The sequence below is a fragment of the Halichoeres trimaculatus genome, unplaced genomic scaffold (assembly GCF_033239565.1).
Source record: "Halichoeres trimaculatus isolate MK-OKI-2021-1 unplaced genomic scaffold, fHalTri1.1 fHalTri1_scaffold_13, whole genome shotgun sequence".
NCBI classification, from domain to species: Eukaryota; Metazoa; Chordata; class Actinopteri; order Labriformes; family Labridae; genus Halichoeres; species Halichoeres trimaculatus.
Window position 1 is genome coordinate 20326240 of NW_027437191.1, and position 23408 is coordinate 20349647.

At 38.7% G+C, this 23408-nt stretch overlaps 2 protein-coding genes across 3 annotated transcripts; one reads left to right on the forward strand and one right to left on the reverse strand.

Moving 5' to 3' along the window:
• Nucleotides 1-761: 761 nt before the first annotated feature.
• On the reverse strand, nucleotides 762-11505 carry LOC141802162 (macoilin-1). Its single transcript, XM_074685635.1, has 11 exons — nucleotides 11289-11505; nucleotides 9921-10062; nucleotides 9713-9839; nucleotides 9464-9587; nucleotides 8985-9163; nucleotides 7537-8005; nucleotides 7291-7449; nucleotides 6160-6330; nucleotides 4941-5067; nucleotides 4105-4279; nucleotides 762-2572 (listed from the first exon to the last, which is right to left on the reverse strand). The coding sequence occupies exons 1-11, from the start codon at nucleotides 11363-11365 to the stop codon at nucleotides 2382-2384; spliced, it is 1941 nt and encodes a 646-aa protein (XP_074541736.1). The 5' UTR covers nucleotides 11366-11505; the 3' UTR covers nucleotides 762-2381.
• Nucleotides 11016-20423, forward strand: LOC141802163 (cysteine-rich secretory protein 3-like). 2 transcript variants are annotated; one of them, XM_074685637.1, is made up of 10 exons: nucleotides 11016-11187; nucleotides 14355-14425; nucleotides 17985-18121; nucleotides 18384-18405; nucleotides 18515-18606; nucleotides 18862-18952; nucleotides 19099-19241; nucleotides 19382-19479; nucleotides 19873-19955; nucleotides 20192-20423. In XM_074685637.1, the coding sequence occupies exons 3-10, from the start codon at nucleotides 18038-18040 to the stop codon at nucleotides 20317-20319; spliced, it is 741 nt and encodes a 246-aa protein (XP_074541738.1). In that variant the 5' UTR covers nucleotides 11016-11187; nucleotides 14355-14425; nucleotides 17985-18037; the 3' UTR covers nucleotides 20320-20423. The 2 variants fall into 2 exon arrangements, with proteins under 2 accessions (XP_074541738.1, XP_074541737.1); XM_074685636.1 differs by lacking the exon at nucleotides 11016-11187 and adding an exon at nucleotides 11487-11910.
• Nucleotides 20424-23408: the final 2985 nt, after the last annotated feature.

Genomic DNA, 23408 nt, shown 5'->3' on the forward strand with positions numbered 1-23408 from the left:
AAAAAGTTCCATATCAGTAATAAGATTGGGTACAGGTATTCTTCTGATCATGATTAGTATATCACTAAAACTCTTCAGTCATTTTGATCCATTAAAGAACAGTGTTTTTGTATGTTTGTGAAAGATTCTGAGTGAGGGATAATCAGTCTTTCAGGCATATGTGAACCTTTTCATGAGCCTGTTTCTACTCCCAAATCTGCACCAGTTTCCAAGTATGACTAATACATATGGGCCATTGAGTGCAAATTTAGTCTGGGGTCTGCACAGTCTAAACTTTAAAAAGTGCAAAACAGATTTAACAAATATTTGCACTGGGATTTTTTTTTGTTTCTGTCTAATGACTTAAAAAAGGAGTTCCACAAGGATATGTGCTCGGTCCACCTACTTTTGTTAAACATGCTATATAATAACTTACAATAACCTTGCTACATGCGTATGCAGATGAGCTAATTTTTATAGGTCTGTTCTAGCTGATTGTTTGGTTACTTTTTAGTCTGAAAACTACTTCAAGGCACTTATATGAGGAGAAAAACAACCAGAAGAGGGTGATAAGACTCATAAACTACAACTAAGAGGTCTTAAATGTGTTGTGCAGAAATACCTCACATTGGTAGTTTTTTTTTTCTTATTTGGGGTAGTAAGGCTACTGTTTACACATTAAGTAAGACATTTCCTCAGAGAAAATCAAAAATAAGACAAGATTCAGCCTCAAGTTTAAATTATTTATACAAAAAAACCCATCAGGAGCATAATCACACCTTCAGAGCATCACTGTTTGAATCATTTGTTCCAAAATGTTAAGAAACTGTAGCCCTTGTACAAGTATATTCATATACATAATTAAAGTCACAATGTGTGCTCAAATAACAGTTGAATAAAACACATTTCATGCCGACAAACACATCGCCGTACAAAATTACAGCAGTATAATAAAAGTACAGCAAGACTAAAAAATATTTTTGATATAAAACACCCTAGAAACACACTACATAAAAATCTACCAAAATGGCAACATCCAGTTCATGTGTGTTTTTCAGCTGCGTGGGCGTTTAAAATTCTGTACAATGTGAGAAAAAAAACTACAAAAACAGTACATAGCACTTCAATTCAAACACATTACTCTTACATTAAAATTGTTTTACTCCCCAGTTTGAAAGTAATGTATATAGGCACAGTAATTAAATTCACGAGCCAGTTCATTCAGCATCGTTCCGCGCTATTATTCACAATACACTTTGACTCATCAACAAAGTCTAATTCTGGCCGAAAGAAACAGGAAACACTTCCACTGTTTCCCAGGAGAGCTGCCAAACATGAGAAATCTGTTGTTAGCTGTCAGATGAAACACTGACACACACAGCTGTGACTTCTTTTCAGTTATCCCCAAATGATCACGGCCCTCCCGAGCTTTGACATTAATACGATCTCAATTAACCTCTGTAGTCGAGAGGCTTCATACACAAATGACGCCCCTTGGAATAAAAGCTTGATCTCATTCCAATCTTTCAAAGACAAAGGTGTTCATTTGGTGAACATTCTACTTTCTTTTACATTTCAGCACAGCTCAAACTTTCTTCATCTGCTATTTACAGGCACACAAGAGCGTCTGGATGCATACATTCCGTACAATTTCAGAATATTTTTTAAATTTTAATTATATTAATGCTCTGATGGAAAACATGATACAAGTCTCAACCTGAAATTTGTCCAATCCTACAATGTTTTGTTTTCAAAAGTTGAGGAAAATCTACTTTACTTTATAAATATCACCTCATGAACATACTGTGACTCAGAAAATGTTTCACAGAGAGTTTTAATGATCGTGTAGTTAAATATCAGTGTGTCTCAGTAATTTAGAGTATTCTGAAAGTAAAATAATAATGCAGATTTCAAACTGTATGATGAGCAAACAGCAGATTCTTGTAAACTGAGCTGAGATTTTTTTTGTGTCAGGCTCGCTTTAAGAAAAAGGAGGAAGGATGATTTCATAGTTCAGGCCCTGCGTCTATGGGAATGTCAGCACCGTTCAGAGGATGGCGTTTGAGACAAATCTACATGGTCTGATTTTAAAGGATGTCGTGCTTTTCTGGGTTGCATTCCCTGTAGACGCTGTAAGGACCAGTGTGTATCGTAAAAAAAATGTGCCTGCCGCAGCTCTGCATATCAGTTTTCTTGATGTGGCAGGAATCAGCAAATATAAACAATAATGTCAAGTTAGCACCATTAGGGGTAGTACAAGGCATTTCAGTCGTGAAGGCTCTGGATCCTCTCGTGGCTGGAAGAAAAGGATCATTGCGTAAATTAGGAGATGCCTTTGTAAATTATGTCTGTGATAAAATCTGTGATTCTGAAGAGGTCTGAATAAAAAGACAGTCCTTCGATTATTTCTTTAGACACTGGTACATTAGCGCTCGTGGATTCAGCACATAGCGCTCAGAGTTGAGTAACTTGGTGAGATACTGCGGCACGGGAGGCCGAGGAGCCATGTAGGACACGCCTGGACTGACAGCCATCACCTCTGCTATCTTCTGCTTCATATCCTTTATTTCCCGGTCCTGCTTCATCACTTTATCTGCAGGACAAAGAAAAGAAATACATGAGGGGCTGGGCTCTGCAGGATTTAGAGAACACAAAAAAACAACATAAAAAATGCAGCACTAAAAAAGAAAACACAAAAATAGAGAATGGCAGATACCTGCTCAGGGATTGTTGCTGATTGGACGAAACCTTTTTGGTTGTGTTTTTTTTTTTTAATTTTTTAAATTTTTTAAATTCTTTTGTGTGTGTGTTAAGCACTTAAGGCCACTCCGCCTGTCACAGCGGCAGAGTGGCCTAATACCACCCTCACATCTCTTGGATGTCACATAAAAGGTGACACTTTGAAAAGCTTTGTAGTGTTTAACCCTGTAAAGCCTTGTACCATCAAAAACAGTCAGAAAATCCTTATTATTTTTGGAACTGAGAGGTTCACTAACCCTTTTAACAAATCCCACAAAAAGAATTTTATTATATCATTTTGTCACGTGATCGGGATCGAGCCATTTTTTAACGATAGGAGATCGGGGGAGACAGAATCGGAAAAAGCCTGGGGCCTTAGTTCTTGTTTTTAATTAAAATGTGTAATAGAACATCATCATTAATTTTAGAATATAACTTTAGTGCAACAATATTGCAAACAAAAAATTGCAACCTTATTGTCACACACATACAAGGTTATCTTGTGGTGCACCACTGAGAAGCTTTATTTTTATTTTGTTGATCCAATGCTGCATTAAGTGGAGAAAAAAAGCTATATCCATGTTGGCTAGAATGATACCTTCATTTAAATAAAATTAAAAAAACTCAAAGGACAACTTGTAGGAGTTTTTTTCTTTTCTTTTTTCCTAATGCATTGCTGAAAGATCGGATCGGGAAATATCGGGATTGGCAGATACTCAAAATAAAAAAAAGCGGAATCGGATCGAGAGCAAAAAAAAGGTGATCAGGACATCCCTAGTTTATGAAACATATTTCTCATCATATTCTACACATTGGGCAGTTTGGGCAACTTTTCTGTGAATTATTCAGTAAATGTGCATCCTTGCAATGCAGAAAATACTTATTTTAAAAAAAAAAAAAGTAAAAATTTCGATATTACTCCTTCTACAATTTCTTGAAAATTAGCAAACATTTTCCCCAATAAAATTGTGTGGATGATTTTATGAGAGCAGCCATTGTGCAAAGAACCAAAATACAACTTCAGCTGCCTGTAGTGCTATGATCATTCTCAAGGGAGTAGAATACATTTTTATTGTTTAACAGGTTTGAAGGAAACTGTTTATCAAGTAAATGAGATATAGGTCAAAGGTTAAACTAACACAAAATAAATGTCATTTTTAGTCTGACAGGACAAAGCTGTTGTCCAGAGAAACATGTTATTGCATCCCTGATAATGTCATCCAGCCACATGGTGGTGCTATAGGACCAAGATACCAAGAGAAATACTTGACTTGTTCCTTACGTCATCTTAAATGTTCCAATAAGTGACAGTTTTTCAGTGGGTCAAATGCATGCAGATTTAGGAGTGGTTATTTGGAAAAAGTGGTAAAGGAAAAAGTGAAAAACCTTGAGCGATTTCCAGCTGTCTGCGGGCGTCCCCCAAAGCGGAGAAGAGGTCAAGCTTGATGCGAGTCTCAGCGCTCAGGTTGTACTCCAGATGCTGAGCTTTCTCCTGCATGGCTGACAGAGTGGACAGCAGCATGTCCGTCTCTTTCTCCACACAGCGGTACTTCCCCAAAGCCTGAGCCCAAATAAAAAGAGAGAAGTATAAATCAGGAGTCTGGGATGAGTACAAGACTTAAAAAAAAAGTTTTTTGGTTCCCCAAGTGTGTGGAATTTCTTTTTCTAGTTTTTTACCTTTTTACTGCTGTAAACAAACATTGTGGATCACACACTTGGGGAACAAATGCACCAAATGCAGAAAACAACTTCCACAGACAGATGATGAATTGGCCAGCCATTCAAAAAATATGAAAGCCTCACATCACGACAGAAACACTCAGAAAAAGTTTTTTTTTTTTGTAATTGGAGGTGGGATCTTTAATCAAGGTGGTGCAATGTTTTCATAAAAGACCCAGGATCTGTCTGAGCATGCTTCATGGAGAATAAACCACCAACAAAACTCACACAGTACAACAATGTGCATACCTAACGCCACAGCAACACAGCAACACAACACAAAGGATGGCTCTCAACTGCAAACTGATGTCATGAAAGAGCGAAAAAATTCAAACATCTCAACAGAAAAAAACTCTTTTTCTACAAACAACCAGAGACATTCAGTCAAACAACACACAAACAGCTGCATGACCAAACTGAAAATGATCAGATATTGAACCACTTGAGACTGACAGACACCAAAAACTCACAAGTTCATTCTCAAGTAGTGTAAAAGTTGATACCTCAATATCACTCTCTAGATCTACCACACGACTCTCTTTGACTTGAAACTCCAGCTGTAGTTGTTTGTACTCTGTCTCTAGATCTTTTACTCTTTTCCTTAACATTTGGGTTTCACAGTGTTCCTGCCTGGTGTAGGAGACGGAGAAATGTAGGAGACGGAGAAAATCACAGTGTTGAGTGTTAAGCAGAAGAGAGGAGGGAGGGCTTTGTTGGAAGAACAAAATATGACATTTCTACGGTGGCTGGTAGGTGTTGGATGATTTGCAAACGTAACAACTTCAGCTATGGTAAACACAGCTAATGTTATGACATGACTGATTCATAAAGCTTAATATAAGGTCACATGTTACTAGTGAATATAGAAAAATGAAGGATATCACACGTGGAAACCCCTGTGGAGCTATATTTATCATAGCTGAAGTTAAAAAAGAAAATAATATTAACTTATTTTCACAACATTTCTGGGTCTATTGGGATGAATAAACTCTTGACTTCTGTTGTGGCAGTACTTCCATTGTGGTGTGACGTTTGCCAAATCCTCTGACACCTACTGGCCACCGTACATTTCAACTTGTTTAAACAAGTTTAAGAACCATGTTCTGACAAAGCAATAATTTTCCATCTGAGATAAAGTTACATCTCTTCATAAAATTTCCTTTAAAGGTTCGATAAAAAGATGGAGACACTTGTTATATATGACTTTCAATATAACATGATGGAAACAGAGCTAACAAATTTGGCTCCCTAGTACTTTAAACCTTATATTTTTATGTCAAACAAAAACTGAACTGAAAAAAAAATATATTTTACTAGATGTTATGTGGACAATGATCCTTGAGCCTGGCACAATGTCTTTTAAGACATATATCACACCTGCAAAACCGAAGTTATGTGAGCGAAGTTAAAAAATACGTAGTGAATTATTCTGTCTTTGCCAAAGAAGAAATAATTGTGAGCTAAAGAGCTGCTGTTAATTTTTTTTCCCCCGTATCAAATGTATCTTGGCTCAAGGGTCAATCTGAAAAACTGAAGAAGAATGAAGCTGTATCTTTCACCTTAAACTCAGCTTTGAAAGAAAAATGCTCAACTCAAACTATTTCTTTGGTTTTTGTCCATACCCCTACAGCAGTCTTATTCTACTCAGTAGAAAACCAAAGTAGACCCAACCTTTCGTTTTAGAAAAAAAATTCATTTACAGCTTTGTTAGGTGTGATGTACCTGTTTGTCAGGCTCCGTGCCGTGCTGGCTGCTTCCTCCAGTTTCTGAGCCTGAAGCTCAGCCAACTGTTTCTCCAGAGAGAGTCTGGCCTCCGTCTCTGCTCGGGTCTTTTTCTCCAGCATTGCACTGCTTTGTTTGTCCCTCTGCTTGTTTTTAGTCAGGCACAAAATCCTGGAGGGAAAAGAGTATAAAAAGTTACCTCGAATCCTGTCGAAAGAAAAGTGGGTCATCGTCACATTCGAGTTGTTTGAGAGTGATTTCTGAACATGTTTCTCATCTGTTTTAAGTAGTTGTTGAGTCACTGGAGAGCGCCCTGATTTAAAAACTAGAGCATGTCTTATCTAAAGTGTGCAGAACGCGCTCATCTCAAAAGATTATAAGCTTCAGGCTGGATGTGATGTGGTTGATGTCTTGTTGGGTTTAAATCTGATTCATCTGAATTTCTCCAGCAGAGGTTTTGATGTCTTGTGCTTCTTTGATTGTTTAAAATTAGTAATTTGGTGTAAGACGAAAATACAGCAAAATATGTAAAGATGTAAAGACGATACGCCAGTTTCAGCTTCTTGAATATGGACTTTCCAGGCAATCGTGATTGTTTACTACAAATTTATTTATTGGTTTGAAGCTTGATGGCTTGAAAAAATACAGCTAAAAACTGTCCTTTAAAATTTCTGGAAAGTGTACTTTTTTTTTTTTTTTTTAACTTTTTATGACTTTCTAATGACTTAAATGTATGCAGCAGAAACTCATCAGCATTACCATACAGAGGGAATTGCAAATAAAATTGATTAGTCAAAGGTAATTATAAAACAAGACATGAAAGGTAATGCCGATCAGTGTCACAGGGTATGTTTGGATGTAAAAAAAATACATCAACAAAAAATAAGATTTACTGAATCATCTGAAATTACGTAACCAAAAGTCAAACAAAGGTCTCATTTTCATTTGATTTGGTCAATTGTGTTGTAGTAGTCCCAAACAGATAAACACAAACAAACAAAGAAAGAAACAAAGAGACAAACAAAAAAACGCCTGTTCACGTCAGGCGTTCTCTATCTGGTGAAATGTGTACCAAGGCCCACAGGAGGAGCCAGAGACTGCCTTTAGCGTGAGATGTTGCCACAAACTCACTTGCTCTGCAGCAGCATGTTGGACTGTCTGAGCAGAGAAACCTCTGGTCTCAGGCTTCTCTCACTGTTGGTCAGGTTGCAGATGTGACTCCTCAGCTCCTGCTCACTCTGTCTGCTTGTCTGCAGCTCCCCCTTCAGACGCCTCAGCTCCTGATCCAGCCTGAAAGATAAGAGATGAAAGCTCACAGAGGGAGGAGGTGTTGTTAAAGCCCCTGATATAAACTTTATAGAATGAACAGTGGCATACTTGGTCATCTGTTCAGAGTGGTAGTTCTGAGCTGCTGTTGTGTTTTTCTCCATTAAGTCCCTGTTGGGGCTGATGGTTTTAGAACTGGTTCTGTGTTTCTTCTCCGTCCTCCCAGCAGGAGGCGAAGGAGTGTTTGTGCTGTCTCTACGGGCTTTTGGTGAGGAGCTTTTAGCTGTTGCACGTGTGGCTTTGCTTCCTTGCTCTTCTTGAGGTAGATTCTCTGAGGTTGTGGAGGACTCTGGTCCTCCTGCCCCGCTGTGGTGCAGATCTCTGGACTCGCTGGCTTTGACTGAAGATGGTCGCCGGTTTGAATCAGCTGACTTCCCGTCCTGTGTTCCTCTTTCTCTCTCTCCTCTCTCCTCGCTGCGAATCTGAAGGCAGTCAACAGTGTGTCCCTCATCACTGGACACGACAGCACCATTCTGACACTGGTACTGAGTCGACTCGGGCTTTGTCTTCCATTTTGAGCCTGCAAGTACAGCAAAGAACAAAGCGTCTCAGCTGCAGCCGGCTATGATCTATTTTCTGCTTTCATTGATGTGAAGTGCAGTCAGTTACATTTCTGCAAAGATTTATTACAGCCAAAATAAATCTGTCAGCTGCGCCTAAAAAAATAAGAGGATCTCTTCATTTTTAACAAGTAAAGCATTATGCATAAAAAAGTACCCGAATGAGCAGCACTCTGCTTAGGACTTAGGATTTCTGTGGATCTACTTGTGTCCAATTTTTATTGTTTTTTACTTGATGTAAAAGAATTGGTTGATGATGCTGTCAACAAAATCTGTCAATATCTGGCAGTTTTTCCAGCCTTGAATACAGAGTCCTCAGAGTTTCTTCTGCAGGATCTTTGGTCCGACTCAAAGCATGACCCACGACCCGACTAAGGCTTTATTCACATGTAGCTGAGTACTTTTAAAAAACTACCACTCGTTTTTTAAAAATATTTTTGTCTACATGCACAAGGAAAATCCACTGATAGCTGCAGCTTGAAGCATGCCAAACCCAAATCTGTCAGGTTTTTTTTTTCTGACATAAAACCTGTGCCAGCCAATCAGAATGAACCCCTGTCATTCAGTTGTGACCGTGATTTTCCAAAAACTTCACTTTGGCTGGACTTTTCATAAAACATTGTTTTCAGTGACGTAAAACTGTGATTTTGTGTGAATGACAGGCCTAAACGTATAAAAAAGATACACTGTTTAACCAGATACCTGGCTACTTGTGCACATGGCCTAAAACATACAAACAGACCAGAAACATCCTGCAGATAAAAGGGTGTGAAAATCAGAATCAGAATTAAAAAATATTTTATTAATCCCAGGAGAAAAAATTGATAAAATGGTAATCATACTAACAATACTAAATCAGATTTTTAGAGCACTTTTCAGAGATGTTCAAAGACGTTTTACAAAACAAAGACCAGAGAATGCAAAGTGCAGAAGACTCACCGCTGCTGCCATCTGTGCTGTTCTTGGGGTAAACCTGCGGGCCTGGAGGCAGTGAGTGCTGCAAGAGGTGCATGTGGAAGTCGTTCTCACTCTGCACGGCCTTCTGTATGCGCAGCTTGAAGATGTTGGTGAAATAGCAGGTGGCATAAAACCCAAGGTACACTACAGGATATCCAATGCTGTATGAGAAACACAATGAAGGGTAGACATGGTTACAACATGCATGCCACATGAATAACATATCTTAAAATACTGATCTCTATTTTTATAGATTAAATCATCTTTTTTTTCTTTTTCCATGCTTCTTTGGTTATAATCTCAGAGCATCAAAGGTAGATTTCTGCTTAAACATTTGATGAGCATTCATCAAAGCCAGTTCTTGATATCACACAGAGAGCTGATGAAAGTTTAATACTAGATCAGTTTGTCTAAATTCTGAAAGCACTGTTGAAACGGTGATTCATGCAGAATTAACGTACCAGTGTGCAGCAAACAGATGAGACAGGTTTGCATGAGAGGTTTTTAAGTCTTTGAGTCGAAGTGAAGCCTCTGTGTACACGAGAAGGATCCAGAGGGATGCTGTCGATATACAGATACCCTTTTCTGCACAAGCATTGGAATAAAATAAATGTTTAAAAGAAAGGCTGATTTTATAACATCTTAAGAAAAAAATGATTTTTTTTTATGTTAGGATCAAATCTTTTCATATGAGCTACCAACATACTCACCTGTGTGCCATATGTAGTTGAACAATACGTATGTACTTGCCACAAAGAACAGCCAATGTAAAGGAACAAAAATTAAACAAAAGATGTCCAGAGTGAAGGCAGCGCAAACAAAAACAACACATATAACCTGCAGATAAAGAAAAAGAAATCCTTATTATCACCATCATCATCTTCTGACAATTTAGAATCAGATTTGAGTGGTGCTCACCAGTCCATGGCAGTGGAAAGTGGTGTAAACGCTGCTGAAGAAAAGCCAGCATGGCCACAGGTACTCCAGTCTGAATTCAAGGATAAAATCTGCCAGAAGCACCAGCGTCCACATTATCATAAACTTCAGGACAGTGTAGGCACTGAAAAAACAACAACAGAGATTCGAACAATGATTTCACTTAAAACGTCAGCAGACATGGGTTAAGGGTCAGTTTGAATGTATGGGATACATTTTTGATTCTGGTGAAGAAACTCTACACAATTATAATTGATAGCAAACCCTTTAATTTAGTAGTTAAAAAACAAGTCAGTCATTTTAAGCAGAAGCGGTGTAGAACAATGACGATCCCTCCCCTACGTTTGTTTTATTAGCGACCACGAGACAAGCAGGGGCTGTGGTTTGCTCCTTTGTTCTGTTCATCCATAGGCTGCTATCACATCAGCCCCTCTTTGTTTGGTAACCATGGCAATGTTTCATCCGGAGGAGAGGGGGAGCACCGCAGCATCCTCCTGCACATGGTTCAAATTCTAGTTTGGATACCAATTGCGCAAAATCTATCTAAAAGTCAGGTATCCAAGCAAATTTATCACACATATATGGTTAACAAGTTACTTTGCAAAAATACATCACTCGGAGTATGCAGGGGGGACGTGGAACACAAAAGCTTTATACTCAATTGTTTTTATTTTTAAGATTATAAATTCTGTCTCATTTTATATATCTTTTTTTTCTAATTTACCATAAAGCCAAATGTGCAAATAATTTAGCACTTGAAGAAACAACATATGCATGTTTAGATGTATGCTGATTTTAAGACAACACAAAGAAGTGAAAATTGGTGATTAAATCTTCTGTCTTTTGTGAAACCCATAAACTTGGGCACTTCTTTTTTTTTTCTTTTTCCTTCTGTCTGAACGCAGAAAAAAATATGGCTTTTGCGAACATAAATAAGGTGCTCTCCTTTAGCTTAAATGTGAAAATATGCAGTTATTTCAACATGAGAATCATATTGTGTTAAGTGACTGTCCTGTTGTTTGGGTAGAGGTACAAAGAGAGTGCAAAAGCGGATGATTCAGCCCGAGGATCATCAGGCCGATGATAACTTGTACATTCTCTGATTGTGGTCTGTAAACAATGTAGGTTTACAGACTGGAGACAACGTTTCTTCTCCTGTGTGAGCTCTAATCTAATGAGGCCTTTGCGCCACACTGATATGTCTGAAACGCTTCAATGTGGATGAGGTGATGGGACAAGAAGCACGCAGGTGAGCAGGATGACGACGGCTACATTTCACACAAAGACGAGCACCACAACAAAAGCAGCCTCCGCCAGGCTGTCTACACGGTTCACGGCGGTGTTAGCTACCTTTCAGACAGCCTCTCCGTTATTTTCAATTTTTTCATTTTCCGTAGCCTGTTCGCGTCCACATAACGTTTCTTCATCTTATGGCTTCTTTCCCCCCCGTGCTGACTTTTTCAAACACTGCAGTGGCAGTGTCAGAAGGAAAAGACGACAGGTTAACGAAGGACGATCCCTCTTGGTGGAAGAGGATGTTCACTTCAACCTGTGATGATGTCTGGGAACAAATATCGGCTGCCGTGCTCTGCGCATGCTCAGTTGATGTTGTAACGACAAACGGTCATCGCAGGAAGGGAGCAGACCGACACTGTACTCGCTGTACACCTTGTACCAAAAGAGTTACTTGAGAAGAAAATATCCCCAAATTGGCCTACATAAAAAAAATACAACTAGTCTAACAGTTATCAAATATCTGCAAGCAAATGAGCCACCATAAAAGAAGTTAAACCCACATTAATTTCTTCCAGATGCCAGTTTAGACTGCAAACATTGTTAAAATCTTTTACAAGGAGGCAAAGTGGAAGGAGTGACAGTCCCCTTGAATTTTATTGCAAACAATTTTAAAGGATCTATCAACAAAGAGCTTTTCTGAAAGATGCTGGGAGCAACTTTATGACCAACTGACAAGGTAGGGATGACATGATGTTTCGGAATTAATATATCTTGCTCTATTAAATTTCTATACAAAACATATTTTAACTTGAATAAAAATATAAAAATAATTTAGTGAATTCTTAATGAATGTATACATTTTAACATACATAAGTGCTATCAAAACAAGTAAACTGCATCATATTTACGCCCCCACCCCCCACCCATCCCACACACATTAATTATATTAATATGGATAACTAAAGTTCAAGAAACTTAAAAAAAAAGAAAAAAAAAGAAAAAGAAAGAAGGCCTCACTGCAATGTTCCAATCAAAATTGCACTGCTTCCTTTTTTAAAAGTAATATAATCTTAATTACTTTATAACGAAACATGTAAATGTTTATTTTGTGTGTTGAAAACAAAATTTTCATTATCTGCCTGTCTTACTTCTAGAGTGTTGTCTAGAGTTTCTTTCTGTCCTTATGATGATGAATAAAATAAAATAATAGAATATTACAGATTTAAAGAATAATAATAATAATAATAATAATGATAATAATAATAATAATAATAATAATAATAATAATAATAATAATAATAATAATAATAATAATAATAATAACAATGATAAAATTATGTTGATGGCTATGATTATGATGATGATGACTTTTAAAGGCAGATGTCAGTGTAGCACAAGTCTGGTTCTGCTTAAGGTGTCAGCCTGCCAAAAGAAATTTGAGATGTGATACTTCAGATAGATAGATAGATAGATAGATAGATAGATAGATAGATAGATAGATAGATAGATAGATAGATAGATAGATAGATAGGTAGATAGATGACAAAGAATATAACAGACTCAGCAAAGGGCAACCATAAAGATGAACAACTTTTAAAGGAAAATCATAAAAAAGATAAAAGCATTAAAAGGTGAAATAGAATTGAAAAATAAACAACAACAGAAACTGTTATTTAAGTACCTTAAGCTAATTAATTAATTATTTAATTATATTAAAGTCTATAATAATCTTGAGGAAGGTTTGAAAACAGAGCTGAGATGCCTTCACAGTCTTGTGAGTCATTTGAGGCTGCCTTATGTATTCAGATGTGCCGCTTTATAATAAGTTCAAAGTTTAGTTTTGAGTACAATCTTTATACTAATGTCTTCCAGGAAGTGTTAACTAGTTGATGGGCTGATATGTAAAGTGCGCGTTGTCTTTGATAGATGTCTGGCGGCAAAATAATATGAATGCTTTACCCCAATTACTGTTAAATAGTGAATAATAATTATGTTTGGCACTAGAATCTGTAAATAGTTCAGTTTGCTCACTCTATGTTTTGTACTGAAGTACAAACATTACAGTTGGCTGACATTAAACAGAAAGGAAAAATAAAGAAAGTGTTTCAAAGAAGTTCCATTATCATCAAATTAAAATCTACTCCGTGTCTTTCTATCCATCTATTTAAAAAATACATGCAGTCTTCTAATTTTTGATTTTTTGTGAATTACACCCAAATGCTTATGTGATGTTGTCAAGAAGTTATTTTTTTATTTTTACTAAAAATGTTGAGTTTACATTCAAGTTTGATGAAAATAAAAAAGCTTGTGGAATAGCAGAATATGTGATCCTTTAGCTGAGTAGGCAGTATTGAGCAGTAGGTCTTGGGGAGTTTAGCAGCCTACGAATATCTTTTTTTCAGTCTGGTTGATATGGCTGGTTTCAGATCATTTCCATCTAAACAAGAAAAGCGCATAAAATGAGGAAAACACAGCTGAACAAGTAGAAAGCAGACAGAAGTGTGCACACAAGTATGAGAATCATTAGGTGTATCCACAAACATAACCTACTTTGTGTATTTATAAAGCACTTATCACACACACTGAATAAAATGTCATTACTCAAGTTGGATAATTATGTAATTAGTAAGCTGTGCAAACAGTGTGAAGAAAAAATAAAGCTGATTTAATGTTATGCGAACCAGTAAACATGTCTTAATCCATCTACATAGTATATTGCACTGGATTTTCAATGAAACAGCTTCACAATAGATGATAATATGTGGTGCATGTTTAGAAAAAGATATTTAAGACACATTTGTGCTTTCTGGATCAGCATTTGTGTGTCCAAGAGAAAGCATAAGCAATAAATATGATGGAACTGACATGCCTGTTGTCATTTTTTCAACAAGTCCCAGCAGCCACACATTTTCCCTATTTGCAGCCTTATCATCGCTGCAGTGTCATTTGCACACTTGATGATCCATTTATGTCAACAGCTATTTAGTAAATGGATCAGTGGTGAACCAACCACCACCAAAGTTAGCTTAAAACTTATCCCAAAACCAAATTGTCAGAGGCTCAGAAGCTTGGTCCCAATTGTGGATTTTTAGATTTCTTTAGCCCATGGGGAGCAGTTAAACATTGTTGTGTTGACAGGAGAGCTTTCACCTCACGTGTATTTTCTGTTTTCTTGTCCAGATTTGATTTGATGTGACTCAAGATTCAAAACTGGATTCTCAGGACTTCATTATGACTGGACTGTCACTGAGGTATGGCCATGCTTACTTTTCTTTCCGTAGCACAACTTCTCAGAAGTCAAACAGCTTTGTACAGAAAGATCCTCAAGTTGCACAAAAAGTGCATCTGGGTAGTAAATGAGCTGATAACAAGCCAGGAGCAATGTCACATCCAGTAACTTTCCATGTTCTTTCTAGTTGGGGTGTGACTGATATCAGCTGTAGACAGAGAAGAACCTGGTCATTGTTTTTGAGCTTCTGGGTGGGGGGTGGGAGTGGGAGGGTTATGGTCGACCTGGTGAGTGGCTTCAAACAGTGCATGAAGTCATTCAGCACCTCCAAGAGATCTGTCATGTTACAGCCATGTATTCTCTTCTTGTAGTCTATGATGGCTGCAAGCCCAGTCACACACACCTGACTGAGTCAACACTTAGTTTTACGATCAAATGTGTACTTTGCTTCCTTTATGGCACCGCAAAGGTCAGCCCTGCAAGATCTGTGGCTCCTGTTCTGTACTCAAAGGCAATGCGCTGAGATGCAAGAATTACCTCAATGATCTCTCCAACTCTAAATAGCCAAATTTGTGATCTGTTTAAAACTAGATAAAAAATGACAGGTGTGATACAGAGGTAGGGGAGTATTTGTGTCTTCAAGCTTTTGTAGGCAGTATATCTTCTGTGTTAGCAAATGTTTAAGGGGTCAGATAGGCAAAGTGCCAGGGTATTAAGTCATCACTTGACAAATAGGCATTTGTGATACCTCACATATCATATGTTTAATATACTTCAAATCAGTTTAATCTATTTAAATAGGTGTGAGAGTTGATTGTGTTGGGGGGGAAATCAGTTACTTAACTCTTACAAACAGTTTATCCCCACTAGAGGATACAATAGGGGCAAGAGAAGTTGCAAACAGATAGTTGATGAGGTAAAAAAAGACAATACTAACATGCAACCTTGTACAGTAAGAAAAATGTGTCTACCCCGGTTGAAATTTTAGTGGTACTGAGTTAAATAGATACACTGCTCAAAAAAAATAAAGGGAACACTTAAAAAACACAGTGTAACTTAAAGCCAATCACACTTCTGTGAAATCAAACTGTCCACTTAGGAAGCAACACTAATTGACAATCAGTGTCACATGTTGTGCAAATTGAATAAACAACAGGTGGAAATTTTAGGCAATTAGCAAGACACCCCTAATAAAGGAGTGGTTCTGCAGGTGGTGACTACAGACCACTTCCCAGTTCCTGAGCTTTATGGCTAATGTTTTGGTCACTTTTGAATGCTGGCGGTGCTTCCTCTCTAGTAGTAGCACGAGAGTCTACAACCCACGCAAGGGGCTCAGGTAGAGCAGCTCATCCAGGATGGCACATGTGTATGTCAGCGTAGTGTCCAGAGCATGGAGGCGCTACCAGGAGACAGGCCAGTACATCAGGAGACGTGGAGGTGGCCGTAGGAGGGCAACGACCCAGCAGCAGGACCACTATCTCTTCCTTTGTGCCCTGCAAAATGAGCTCCAGCAGGCCACAGATGAGCATGTGTCTGCTCAAACGGTCAGAGACAGACTACATGAGGGTGGTGTGTCCACAGGTGGGGGCTGTGCTTACAGCCCAGCACCGTGCAGGATGTTTGGCATTTGCCAGAGAACACCAAGATTGGCAAGTTCGCCACTGGTGCCCTGTGCTCTTCACAGATGAAAGCAGGTACACACTGAGCACATGTGACAGACGTGACAGAGTCTGGAGACACTGTGGAGAACGTTCTGCTGCCTGCAACATCCTCCAGCATGACCACTTTGGCAGTGGGTCAGTAATGGTGTGGGGTGGCATTTCTTTGGAGGGCCGCACAGCCCTCCATGTGCTCGCCAGAGGTAGCCTGACTGCCATTAGGTACCGAGATGAGATCCTCAGACCCCTCGTGAGACCAAATGCTGGTGTGGTTGGCCCAGGGTTCCTCCTAATGTAAGACAATGGTAGAGTTCATGCTGCTGGAGTGTGTCAGCAGTTCCTGGAAGACAAAGGCATTGATGCTATGGACCGGCCTGCTCGTTCCCCGGACCTGAATCCAACTGAGCACATCTGGGACATCATGTCTCGCTCCATCAACCAACGCCACGTTGCCCAGGAGTTGGCAGATGCTTTAGTTCAGGTCTGGGGGGAGCATGCCCAGGCATTGTAGGGAGGTCATACAGGCACGTAGAGGACACACACACTACTGAGCCTCATTACGACTTGTTTTAAGGACATTAGATCAAAGTTGGATCATCCTGTTGTGTGTTTTTCCCTTTCATTTTGAGTGTGAACCCAAATCCAGACCTCCATGGGTTGACACATTTGATTTCCATCGATCATTTGTGGGAGATTTTGTTGTCATCACATTCAAATCTAAAAAGAAGAAAGTATTTAATAAGAATATTTCATTCATTCAGATCCAGGATGTGTTATTTTAGTGTTCCCTTAATTTTTTTGAGCAGTGTAGTATTTATTACCAATCATAGGCAGGAAATTCCTGTTGTCAGGAGACTGCGCTGTGACTTTTATGAATTTTTAATTCATGGATGTTTTCATGCAGTGAGGCCATAAAATTTCAGTTCTAGGATCAGGCTTTCATGTTAATGGTGTCCATTTTTCCTTTGTACTGTGTGATCTGTAGCCTCTCAGGAGCTCTTAACCTTCTGCAAGTACACACATCATCTCATGGTCGCAATACGCACAAATTAATACAAGAACTGTTAGAGTCACACTTGATTCAACACCAGATCTTCCGTCACACTCTTTCTTTGTTCTGCTGTCACACACATCCATGAAAAAAAGCTCTAGTGGTGTTGTCAGAATGCTCTGTGTAGCACAGATCACTAATACTTTAAGCTCATGAACACACAAAAGTTAGCCTTGGTGAGTTCTGTCAGGACATTTTCATCTCCAGGATATTTTTGAGTCAAACAATGTTGGCACTAACACAGTTTATGGTGATCAGGAGAGAAATTTACATTATTTTTGCATGTGTACAGAACATGTAACATTTACTTGTGGAAGGGCCAGAATACGCATACTTTTTGTACTGAGTTTTAATGTGCTGTATTTTTTGTTACGCTTTATGTTAAATATTTATAAAAGATTTTTGTTTAACGTCACAAAGAAAAAAAAGCTGCATCATGACAACTTAATTATGCTGTATTAGAAAGTATAACTGACAAGGCATTAAAGTAGCAATTACACTTGGCAAACAAAGGAAAAAAGTGACAGGGAAAGGATCCAAGTTCAGACAACCAAGACAAGAATGTTCACAGAGTGAAGGTTTAAATCATTAGGTGAATATATTCACTGGATACTAGAAACCATGCAGGAGAAGTGTGTGTAAGTTACAAGTAGAACGCCTGTGTACAGTGTAAACACCTGCACCCTTCCATACATCATCAGGGATCATCTGAAGATGCGCTTGATGATGTTTGGTCATCCTTTGTCAACAAGGCTGGCCTTTAGACGACATTTTGGGTTTTGTTTTTTGTTTTTTTGGGAGGTGGGGTGATGATGGTGGTGGGGGGGTGTTTGGTGAGACTGCTGGAGGTTCTTTTTCTGTCACCTGTCCAGGCTATATAAACCAACCTCGTGGCTCCCAGAAACTGACAGTCCTGGACTCAACCATGACTCCAAACTGTTTAACCCTCCTCTGTGCCTTGAGCCTTTTTGCTGCTGTTCAGGTGCCCAGCACCTCAGCACTGTGGTTTGTAAGTGAAACTTAGAGTCCTATGTTACATTATTACTAGAATTGTGTACTGGTATTTTGTTTCGTGGTATCTGTAAGTTTGTTTGTTTTTTTAAACTTATAATTCTTATTAGTACATTTTTTGTCTTATAACTTTAATTTTATTTCTTTTCCATCTCTTCAATCCAAACCTGATGAAGGGTGAGTGATTGTCATACTTACTATTTCAGTAAACACTGAGGTTTCACAAAATATTAATCCTTCTTTGTGCATCTGTCAACTCAGATCCTGGGGAGCATATTTTGGGTGAGTGATTGAAGTTATTGTTTTCATAAAGTTATGCAAATTCAATTATTTATCATGTTTTTTTCTGTTGTTATTGTTTTTTTATTTGTTTCATTTTTGGGGGGTCAAGAACTCACCACTGCTGACCAGGAGGTGATAGTGGACAAGCACAATGAAGTGAGGAGAAATGTGAAGCCTACCGCTAGCAACATGTTGAAAATGGTAACAAGCCGATAATGCATTCAAATTATTTTTTCATTTTGAGAAAAAAAAAAACTCAATGCTTTTAAAATCTATGTACTTTTTAATTTTTTCTCCCAAACAGGAATTCTCACTGAACATTGGTGTGCTTGTGTTGTTAATCGTAGTAACTAGTGATGCATAGACGTAAATAACAATTTACGTCTATGACACAATCTCACGGTACTTGGGAATATTTAACCATAGTGATCTCCATTTGTCCGGTTCCCTGCACAGAGCTGGAGTAGCGAGGCTACACTCAATGCTCAGAAATGGGCCAACACCTGCTCCATGACGCACAGCAAGGCAAAACAGAGAAAGATCCCTGGTAATTAAACCATCCTCTGAACATACAATTGGTTGATCAACAATTAAGGCTGTAAAACAAGTGTTGCTCCTAATCAGTTTGTCAAGAAGACAGTGATCAGCTGATCAAATTCAAACATTAAGCTTTGCCTTGCCTCAAACCTGTAGGTCACAACTGTGGAGAAAATTTGTTTATGTCCACCCACAAGAACGGCTGGGATGAAGTTGTCCAGGCCTGGTATGACGAGGTGAGAGATTGGAAATATGGAGTGGGGCCCATTCATGGAAGAGAAGTTGGACATTTTACACAGGTAATATTATACATTTAACATTATGGACAACACTTTTATGTATTGAGAGACGTGTGCTGAGAAAATCACAACATAAAGATCACAAACTCCATCAGGTTCTGGGGATTTGTGTCGTGTTTTATGTATCTGTGTCATCACAGGTTGACTGGTACCGGTCCAACCTTGTTGGCTGCGCTGTGGCCCACTGCCCCGAGGCCGAAACATTCAACTACTTCTTTGTTTGTCAATACTGCCCACCGTAAGTGAAAGTATCCTCCTTTCTGCTTTCTTGAAAGTCCAACATGTTTTCTAAAATAACTGATTCTTTGTCAACTCAGTTTCATGTACCAAGATCCAACATTGGATAACTGAGAATCAAGTTTTTTTTGTATTTAATAGTTGTTGCAGTAGTTCAATAGTCTAGGTTTATATTTTTTGTCAGTCACTTGTTTACATGCAGACTAAGCAGATTTATGGAGGCAGTAAGCTGTTGTAAGCTGCTGTTTGCATTTAATTTCTCCTTGACCCTCAATAAAATTCAATTGAACAAATGCCTTATGTACTTAAGACATGTTGTCGCTGTCTTTGTTATGTGGTCTTATATTTGTTGTTTGAATTAAGTTCATCTTTGATTCTCTGGTCAAAACTGCAGTGGAAACTACCAGTTTAGGCAGCCCTACAAAAAGGGTCCCTCCTGTGCTGACTGCCCAGACTCCTGTGATGACAGACTGTGCAGTAAGTATTAAATCTGCAATTTGAGGATTGTCTTTGATGCCAACTACTAAAAACTTCAAGACTGAAAGAAGTTTTTGTAAAAATGAAACTGAGACCACTAAATTCAATCCAAGTCAAACCAAGTCAAATATGAGTCTTACATACCAGTTAGAAAATACTTAAGTCATATTTTATGAGTTTTGACGTTGTAGGAACTTGGAGCATATCAAATTTGTCTGTGTTTTCTTCCCCTCCAGCCAACGCTTGTGAATTCATGGACAAGTACCGTAATTGCCCTGGCCTAGCGAAGAAGTACGGCTGCGGCCACAAGGTAGTGGCCTCCTGGTGTCCTGCCTCCTGCTTCTGCAGTGACAAAATCAGTTAAATGGCAACATTGTCACCGACTTGCTGTAAAAGTCAGTTTCAATAAAATAAAAAATGTGCGTGTGAGCTTTAGATGCTTTATAAATCACACACACACACACACACATACACACACACAATAAATCAATGGTTTAAAATGAACTTTTGCCCAGTATACCAATGTTTTCTCTGTCTCTCTCCGTTTCTCCATCTCCCATCGGTGTTTGTGCTTTTCTGCATCTCTGACTTACGTATGTGTAATGTTCCTGAAATTCATGGGTTGTATCCACATGGTCAAATATACATCATGCAAGAAAAGTAATGTCCTCAGTTTTCATATATTGTATTTATGGAATGAACATTAGCATGCAGTGCTTCCTCAGAAACAAAGTGAATTAAATAGACTGCTAGCGGACCCTGGGTGTGTGCCTTTTTCAAACCAAGCAGTCTGAGATGGGGGTATATTTAACATCTAGTCCATTTAATCATTCGTGTCTGATGTCCATTATGCTCAGCATGAGTTTGTAAGATTCCTCACAAGTACTAGGACCCACTGTGATGGCACCAGCGCTATTTTTACCTTGGCTGGAGTGCTATTACCGTAACTTCATCAATGTTTTATTAAAAAAATCTAGACAGCATCAGAAACCTAAGAATATGTGCTTTCTAATTCATCTTGGTCATTACACACATATGACACAGCTCCTGCAAAGCAAAACAGGGAGCTGACAGGGAGGTGAGAAGCTGGGCTCTCCGTCACTTCCAGTGTTTTTCATTTTTGTGTTTTTCTTCCTTTTGAATTGCTAACACTTCCACACCGTGTGCAATAATCATTTACCAGATGTTAAAAATTTAAGTTTATTTTCCTAGAGCAAGACAGCCAAAGCACTCAGCCATTTTCAGACCATTTTATAGCCATAATAACAAAATGTGGATGTCCAGACTATTTTATGCCTCAGCTTGTAAAGGGTTAAAAGACTCTTTTGCCTTAGTTGTCAGTAATTAAAGGTCCCATATTATGCTCCTTTTCTGCAGTTTAATATGGATCATCGATGTCTTCGTGAAATGGAAGTAACATGTTTTGGTCCAAAAAGCCAATAAATCAAGCACAGCAGCATTGTTTCCAGGCTCTCATAGCCCCTCTGTTCAGAACGCTCTGATTTAGTGGGCGTGGCCTTAATATGTAAATGAGCCACCGCTGATACCGCCCCGCTCTTCGGCGTCACTGAGAGCGGCGACATGAGCTCCAAGTGCACAATGTTTAGAAAACAGCGAAGCTCGTTTACCGTAACATTACAGGCTAAAACAACAGGCTAACCGCAGCTAAAGTTAGCATCCTGAAGCTAACACAGAGACAGGGGGGACACTGAGGAAAAGCTCTTACATCTGCTCCACAGCACACAGAATTTAAAATACTCACATTTCCAGGGTCTGAGGTTTGTTGGTGGATGGTTGGTAATGCGCCTGGATTCAGGACCAGTCTATTCGCTAGCCCTCTGTTGTACTGTCCAAAGTTGGAAAACCCGTCGGCCGTGAAGTGACTAGCACACACATGCACAGTTTTACTGAGTATAGCTGGCACATTTCCTGATAAATAAAGTCTAGCCACTTAGTCTTGTTTTCTTCTGAGATGGGAAGCTTGTGCATGGAACTGTATGGCTGTTTACAGCCAAAAACAGCCACACTCCTCTCCCCGTTGCTGGAGAGATTTCTCTCTAGATGCGGAGAGGGGAGGGGGTTATCTGCGGTGGACCAATCAGGTCAGACTCCTGAAAAAAAGGGACTCGCTGACGTCGGCAAACCTCAGAAATTCCAAACTGCTTGTTTTAGGTCAGGATTTTACATTCACAAGCACTACTGAATATAGGTTTTGTCGTTAAATATCACATTTTGTGGGCTGAGAGGAAAGCCAAAGACTCAAAAATTTCACTTAAAGACTTAATAAAGGATTTTTGTATAATATGGGACCTTTAATTCAACTCAGGACTGTATTTTTAAAAACGGAAAGCATTTTGTTTTACTGATCAATTGCAAAATTGACTCAAAACTAAACATGAGCAACATCAAAGATAAAACTAAGACTGTTAATCTCTTGTAAAATTTGTTATCAGATTTTTTATTATTATTATTCCATACTGGGCACCCTACTATGTCATTGAATGCATAGGCCGAAAAAAAGGAAACCTGTGGACATGGACTAATGTAGAGTGAGAGACTGGGATTGAGCAGGTAAAGCAGTTTGGTGTTTGTGACCTTGTTCAATGGCCCCTTAGTAATGCCCACAATTGGCGCTACTTTCAAATACAGTACTTTCAACCATACTACAACTTGGACCAGGAAGCTTCATGTTACCAAGAAAAGAATGAAGCACTGTCAATTCCAAGTGGTGTGAAAGATGTGTGTTTACTGAATTATCTGCAGGTTTCTTGGCTCTGTGGGCAGACTGTAAGGGCCCAAGAGGCAGGAGAGAAATGGAATCTAAGTACACCAAGCAGCACTCTAATAATATAATGTATCCATCACTGTCATACCAATGGCCCTCTAGGTTTGACGCCCTCAGGTTTTTGTATTTATTGGGACGGATAGGAGGGCTGATCAGATGTGGTTTAAGGTTGATCAAGACGCTGACCCAGCTGCCTCAGCGAGCATTATGTCTCTTAGGGAAATAATGCAAACCAAACAACAAAGGCAGTAATTTGTAGCGCCATCTTATTATGTTGATTATGACATCAAAGAAGTTCAGGCTGGGAGAGTAAGGTGAGTGCAGGACAGAGGGAATAACAGGCCTGTAGTAAGAGGAGAGGAGTCAGAGGGCATCTAGTGGTTGGTTTAAGTATAACACTTGAGAAGTGTGGTCTGGTCTGGTTGTGATAATCTAACAATTTAACCATTCAATACAAGAGGGAGAATATCACCACCAATATACAAGAAAACTAGTATCAAGGAGCAATTTGAAACAAAATTTTGTGACTTTTATGGATGGAAAACATCTTGATAAAAAGTAACAATAAAATATCTTAAAACAATGTCAGCTGTGTTACTTTCATATTTTGAAAAGATCTTGGTGAAACAAAAACAAAAGCAGATATCGCTAAGAGATATGTAACTGAT